Genomic DNA, 7,786 nt, shown 5'->3' with positions numbered 1-7,786 from the left:
TTTAAAATTTGATTTTGGGTTCCGATTTTCGATTTCGATATTGTGTTTTGATTCTTAGTTTGTGAGAACATGCGTGTCCAATTTTGTGATGATCGGTTTCAATTTTGATTTTGATTTTGGGTTTTAATTTTAATTTCAGAAATGGCAAAGACAAGAGGAGGAGGACAAGTTGGTTCTCGTCGGAGTAGATGTAATCAACGCTAAAAGTGAAGAAAAGAACAGCAAAGAAAGTGGCTTCCCCGAAAAAGAACTTAGTTCTAAGGCCAAGGAGAAGAAGTAGTAGAATCATGAGTTTGGCTGCTCAAGATGATGAGGTCGAAGATGTAACACCGGAAGATGATGAGATAGAAGATTTAACACCGGAAGATCATGAGGTAGAAGATGTAACACCGGAAGATGGTGATGCTGTGGAAGAATATGAGGCTGATCAGGCTGAGAAGGCAATGTCTGAAGATGATAAAGAAGGAGCAGCTTGTTTGAAAGGACAAGAACAGAAAGATGATGAAGAAGAAGTTGCCAATATGGTAGAAGATGAAGTTCTCAATGAGAAAGGGACCAAAGAAGAAGCTCTCAATGTGGAAGAAGATGGAGTTAGCAATGGTCATGTGGTAGGAGATGATGTGATGCAGCACCACGTGAATGCCATCATTGGGGATGATTTCTGGCAAGTGGTGAAGCACGATAAGCTGCAAGAAGGAGATTTTGAATTAGAAAGTTCGATGAGTTTTGGCTGATTGCACTGGTGTCGATCGATGCCAGAATTCCAACACCAATCGATGGATGACAATCCAAATCGATCGACAGGCTCTCTAGAGCATCGATCGTTAACACCTATGGAGTCAACCGCATCTTGCAATGTCATGTGGATTCTGAGTCACGAGGAGTTCGCAGAAAGACACCCACATCCGCCCATCCTTGTTTACGTCAGAATCGATCGACAATCAAATACTCCCGCCGATCGATAGCATGAGACCGCCATTGATCGACAACCTCCAGCGCCCATCGATTGACGAGCACCTCTAACATACCGAGTGCAGATGCCGAAGATAGATGTTGCACTTCTTAATGCACTCAGGCCCAAACCCAAACCTTTAAAAAACCCACCAGAGACTGCCAGAATACCTTCAGATGATGGAGCAGATCCTATGGAAGTTGATAGGGTTCCTATGGGAAGAACTCCTGAGGAAAAAAAAAGGAAAGGTGGCAAAACATCTGAAGAGAGGGGCTAATGAAAAGGAAAAGGAAATTTTACGAAAAAGAGTTTTCAGGATTCCTTTAGAAAAGCCATTCGAGCAGGCTTATTTTACCCACAGATTGTGGATGCTCTTCAGAGAAACAAGGGAAACAGAAGAAGACATTAGGAGAATGTTCAGTGAAGCTAGAGAAAAGATGAAGAAGAGGATTACATTGAAGAAGAAGAGTGATCCTGGGCAATTTGCAATACCATGTACAGTGAAGGGTATTGAGTTCCCATATGCCTTGGGCGACACAAAAGCATCAATTAGCATCCTACCTAGGGTTATGGCAGACCATATGGGTCTGTAGGTGGAGCATTCCAAGGAATTATTCACTTTTGTGGATTGTTCTCAGAGAAATTCAGGAGGGATTGTGAGAGACCTAAAGACGCAGATTGGTAATGCCCTAGTTCCAGTTGATTTCCATGTCTTGGATATCAAGCTAAACTGGAACTCTTCTCTATTGTTTGGGAGAGCTTTCTTGGAAACAGTAGGAGCACTGTGCAACCTGGAAAAAAACAAGTTGTGCCTGACACACATAGATCCTCATGTCCATTACAACCTTATTCCAGTCAAGAAGCCACAGACGTCCTCTAGAAGAATCAATGATCCAGGAATCATTGCAGCGTGCCACTGTGGAGCAGAGTACGAGAAAGAATACTCGGCATCGATCGAAACTCAGACTGCAACAGCGATCGACAGTGCCCACCAGAAATCGACCGACATACCAGGAGAAGAATCGGTTGACTGTAGTCCAGAGATTGGGAGAACGACTACTACAACCCTACTGAGGCAGCACACACCAGACACAACATGAATACGGAGGAGTATGATGAAGATTATGAGGAGGAACGAGCTGCAGAGTACAAAGCAATTCTAGATGAGGAAGACAAACTTTTACATCATTCATCTTGGAAGAAGAATGCACCATCGATCGACGGAACAATCGCGACGTAGATTGACACTCAACCTCATCATACAAACCGAAAACGATCATCGACTGACATTGCCTACCACCCATCGGTCGACACTGGAGTCGAGCGTGTTCGAGAAGGAGACTACTCGATTGGGAGTTGGGCAGATGATTACCATCACGAAAGCTATGCAGTAGAAACGAAAATTAATGAGCCCAGAGCAGATGAACTTCATGAAGGTTTCACTCATGTTGAACTTCTCAACATGCAAAGACGTGATGAAGCAGATCAACATCAAGCAGAAGCTACTAGGGAAAGAACACGTTTCAACCATTCTATCGACAGACCCAACCACACGTCGAACAAAAATCGAGTGACACATAAGGGTTGTTGTCGATCGATGAGGAACATATTTCTTTGTTGATCGAACAATCCAAGCTTGCAGTATCTGATGAGAATAGCATGTGAGTTTCCTTGTTGCTTTTGGTACTGCTGGGCATGTACATGAAAAGTGATAGACTATGGATTTGACCCACTTTTACCCATGGTTTATAAGTGTTTTACCTATTAATTATTATATTATAGAGTCTATTTAGAATATTTATAAGATCAGGAGTGATTTGAAGATAAGTGATGATTTTTGAGCATTTTGGAGATATTTGGAGCAAGCACCCAAGATGACCATCGAGCTCGACCATCGGTCGATATTGACGAGGAATAATTGATCGATGTTCACATCTTGACATCATTCGACAACGAAGCTCGCAGAAAGCCCTTTTGGTCACAACCGACTTGAAACCCAAGTCTTCGCCAATTTACAAGATTACCCCTGACGAGTTTTAACCTAATTATATAAACTTTGCCAACATGTTAGAGGCAAGATGGTGCTTTCTTGTTTTACTATTTTCACAGCAAAGGTTTTCTAGGATTTTGATAGATTAGAGAGAAGATCCAAAGTTGTATTTGTGATGGGAACTCCATTGATATCTATTTACTATTGTAATGCAGTTTTGGCCATGTCTGAGTAGTTCATTTGTTAGATTTCAGGGTTTAAATCGGTTATGAAGGATTAGACCCAACTATAGATTGTTAAGTTGTGGTATTAATCATTAGGATTGTCATTAATTTCTGATTCTAGATTAGCTACCTAAAACTTGCCTTAGGATTGGTAGATATAAGCGATAACTTTAATCTTATCCTGAAACCATTCAAACTGAGCTAAGTTTCATGCTACAGAAAGGCAAGAGCTGATCTAGTGAGCTTAGTGAGCACATTAACACTTGACCAATAGCGTCGATCGATATTCAAATAGAAAAAGGTCGACGTTTTGAAGAATGTATCGATTGATATTCATATAGAATAATCGATCAACACTGGTCAATAGACGAACATAGAAAGCGAAAGCCTACTGGTTCGTTTATAAGTGTTGAGCTCTACAATATCATGCATGCAACTTGTTAGGCATCTATAGGATTATAATTCAAAATTTCCTAAATAAAAACCCTAAGTCCAGCTATTTTCTTTTATGCACCAAAACCTCAACCAATCGATCGAGCAATTACATGTCAAACAAATGCAACTTTACATTTAAATCATTAAACCACCTTACTTAACAAATCCAATTAGATTTATTAGGTCCCATAGCTCCTTGTGCATTCGATCCCTAAGTACTACAATTGAACCTCTTATTTGAGAGAGTAAAATCATGCCTTAGGGTAATTTGAGTGATATCAAAAAGTGAAAAAAATATTTGTGTCAGAAAGTGATTTTAAACTTAACATGATTAAATCTATAAGGCGATCAAAGCTCCCTGGCAACGGCGCCAAATTTGATATCACTCAAACTACCCTAAGAAGTGAACTACTATTTCAAATAAGAGGTTCAATTGTAATACTTAGGAATCGAATCCACAAGGAGCTAGGGAACCAAATAAATCTAATCAGATTTGTCAAGCTAGTTTGTTTTAATGTTTAAATGTAAAGTTGCAAGTTTGTGAGCAAATAATTGCTCGATTGATTGATTGGATTTTTGGTACATAAAAGGAAATAGTTAGACTTAGGGTTTTTATTTAGGTAATCAGGATTATAATCCTACAGATGTCTAATAAGTTGTATGCATCATATTATAGAGCTCAACACTTAATAACAAACCCATAGGTTTTCGCTTTCTAGGTTTGTTTGTCGACCAGTGTCGATTGATTATCCTATAGGAATATCGATTGATACACTTGTTGAAACGGTGACCAATTATTTGATAGGAATATCAATCGACGCGCTTTGTCAAGCGTTAATGCACAGATTGAATATACTCACTAAGGTTACCAGATCAGCTCTCGCTTATACAAGCAAGTCTTAGCTCTGTTAGAATGGTTTCAGGATGAGATGAAAGCTATCGCTTATATCTAACAATCTTAGGGCATATTCTAGGTAGCTAATCTAGTATCATGCATTAATGAAAATCTTAATGATGAATATCACAACTTAGGAATTTATAGTTGGGGCTAACCCCTCATAACCTATTTAAACCCTAAAATCTAACAAGAGAACTACTCAGACATGGCAAACAATTCATAACAGCAATAAGGTATAAAAACTGCTTAGATAAATAGAGAGATATCAATGGAGTTTCAATCACAAATCTCTTTGGATCTTCCCTCCAATCTACTAAAAATCCTAGAAAACCCTTGCTATTAAAATAGTAAAACAAGAAAGCACACTTTGCCTGCAACCTTTGCCCAAGGATAGATCTACATGTCCTACATGATCAGAACATGAAGCTCTTCAAAAAAGAATCAACAGGAACTACGAGTTCCTATGTGATGTACTTCAATACTTCAGGGTAGCACGTAGAAGAATCGGCATCCATGCCTCAACGACGGGTCCCGCTCTTTCAGAAAAAGGAATGAGAAGAATCATGGTCTACATGCGACTACTACCTAGTACATAATTTCTCCTTCCTAGATTCCGGGTGTATGATCTTTAGAAGATCATTCTCCAGCCAATATCTAATCACCACTACAAGAAAAATGAGTTTTGATAGCAGCAGAGGATAGCATTTTTCGCTTTCTGCTATGGTTGACATACCCGTTAGTTTTAGATAGCGTTTGTACTTTTGGAAACGCTATGATAGAGCATCATAATTGGAAACGCTATGATAGCACGTGGTTTTATATGTAACATTTATGTTTAAAAGCTAAACACAATTAAAAATTTAATATTGGGTATTTTAAATCCCTAAACCCTAAACAAGTTTTTAAACTCTAAACATAAACTTTTAAAGTCTACTATTTAAACATCATATCTTAAATTAAACTTCAATTCTTAAATATAAACTTAAAATTAATATTTTTCAAAAATTCATCTCAAGTCCAAATCAATACCCTAAACTTCTAACCCTCAAACCATATACTTAATCCTTTATTTTAAACTCCAAACTTCAAATCTAATCTTTTCAAACTTAATACATCAAATATCATATTTATAAATCATAACACTTATTAAATTTATTTACATATATACTTTACACTAATATATATAAATCTTAAATTTATTTACATACCCTAAACTCTAACAAAAAAAAATCTGATTGGCTAGTCATTTTTGTCTGTTAGATTGGATTCAATCCAATGGACAAGACCTTTCCCTCCTCATTTTATCAGTCTTAGTTCTCACTGGATGATAAATGTTGGCGAGGATAACCAACTTTTAATCTCTACCAGTGATAAAATCTTATCCAATGGTGAGGATATCAAGAGCTTTTCTCTTTATCTCTCCCATCTCTCACAATCTCCATCTCTCACAATCTCCATCTCTCTCAACCTCTGTATCTCTCAAATCCCAGTCGCCATGTCTCTCAAACTCTATGTCTCTCAATTGCCATCTCTCGTAACCTCTATGTCTCCAAAGTAGCCATGTTTTCAATTCTTCAATTCCATTCGTTTAATTGCTTTCTACAGTAACTCTGAAACATGGATTCAAGTTTGGTTGAAACGTTTTGTTGTTGTTTAGGGAGAAGAAGTAGTGGATAATGAAGGAGTGGAGTCGGAGCGGGACTAGCTACGCCGGATTCTGTAGGCGGAGGAAGACGGTGGGACGATGACATGGGAAATAGAAGTGGTGGTGTGAGAAGATGATGGAACGGGAAAGATAAGTGGTGGAGGATGGAGGAGGACATAAGATGGCGTAGCTAACAGCGTGGTTTGATGCTTCGATGCGAAGGAGTTCGTGATGGTGGTTGATAGATCCGGTGAAGGAGGTGGCTGGTGTAAACAAACAGACGAGGCGGAGGCAGAGAGGTGGAGGCACGACGAGTTAGGTTTCTTTTTAGGTTTACTTTTTAGGTTTATTTTTGTGGTTTACATTTAAACCAATTTTGATTTATTTTTATATGTGAACCAGTTTTAATTATGAATAATTTTGTAATTCAATTTCATTTATAATTTAGTTTTAATATATAAATCGGTTTTAATTAAATTATAATTTCAATAATATAAAAAAAATTAAATGTTTTTTTATTTTTAACCATGTAAATAGTAACCAAAATTATGCGCTATTAAATAATATTTAATTGCATACACAGAAACTCTATATTATATCACAATACGATAGAAGTGCGAAAAACCACTATCTAATGTGCTTGACCTATTATGACGGGCGATGACACAACACTTGTTAAAACGCTATTGCATTGTTAGATAGCGTTATTTTGCCGCTAAGAAAAGCTTTTTTTCTTGTAGTGCACGGGGCACATAAGCAAGAAAAACGACGTACTCACCAAAGTAAATCGATTCCTTGCCCCATCCATGTGCCATTCGGATCTGGGAAATATGTGGATATGTGCCGCCGAGGTCCGGCGCCAAGAAGACGGATCCTGCACTGCAACGAGAATTTGAGATAAAGAATTACTTCTTCCGAGCGGGGCAACATATCTCTTACGGCAGATTTCAACAGATATGGTGGGAGTCAAATTGTGGATTGACAATCGCAAAGGGGAGAAAAGTGCTAAAACCACTCAAGTTCTTGCACAATTAGTTGACCAAAAGATGTTGCAGCTCAAATGGTTTGACAAAATTATATTTTCTTTTATATTCTTAAGAGACTCGTCACTGAGATTATAAATGTAACAGCCCGATCCCCCGGCGTCCGACCGGGGTTATCGAAGGGGCATTATGGACACGTGTCTACTTATTTAGCCAACCCTACGTGTCCCGTTACTGGTCCCGAGAGACGAGCGCATAACCTTCTTTGAAATACCGTCACACCCACATCCATATACTTCTACTTACAGTCCTGCGCACAGGGAAAAATGGAAATGGAGGGGTGAGTAACAAGTTCCTCAGTGAAGTGGTTCTAGCCCAGCCTGCCCGCATGACACTCTATACTACTGTATGCGGGAACTAGGACTGACTAGCCACTACAATCAGTTAATGCATTTTATCATTTCCTAACGTCATCTATTGATTTTCCACATTCACTTCCATTCATTTCTAACAACCTAGTGATCAATCAATACAATGATCTCACTCATTGCCACACACGTCAAACCCTAGGCTTAACCGACTCATCATACCAGTCCGACTCGATCCTATGACACCTTTAACTCCCTGTTACCCGACCATGAGCTAAAAACTCTACAATG

The 7,786-nt window shown here is 38.6% G+C and overlaps 1 protein-coding gene across 1 annotated transcript; it reads left to right on the top strand.

Annotated features, from left to right (window-relative positions):
• The first annotated feature begins 287 nt into the window (after window positions 1-287).
• LOC106323972 lies at window positions 288-6,204 on the top strand. Its single transcript, XM_013762006.1, has 2 exons — window positions 288-608; window positions 6,157-6,204. Exons 1-2 carry the CDS (start codon window positions 288-290, stop codon window positions 6,202-6,204), a joined length of 369 nt encoding a protein of 122 aa, XP_013617460.1.
• Window positions 6,205-7,786: the final 1,582 nt, after the last annotated feature.

Source organism: Brassica oleracea, chromosome C2 (assembly GCF_000695525.1).
Source record: "Brassica oleracea var. oleracea cultivar TO1000 chromosome C2, BOL, whole genome shotgun sequence".
Lineage (NCBI taxonomy): Eukaryota > Viridiplantae > Streptophyta > Magnoliopsida > Brassicales > Brassicaceae > Brassica > Brassica oleracea.
The sequence above is the reverse complement of the archived record's forward strand: the minus strand, read 5'-3'. Positions and strand labels throughout refer to the sequence as shown.

Coding starts and splice junctions, on each gene's coding strand:
- LOC106323972 (XM_013762006.1), top strand. CDS start 288: ATGAGTTTGGCTGCTCAAGATGATGAGGTCGAAGATGTAACACCGGAA. Junction 609..6,156: donor GAGTTAGCAATGGTCATGTG/GTAGGAGATGAT, acceptor GTTGTTGTTTAG/GGAGAAGAAGTAGTGGATAA.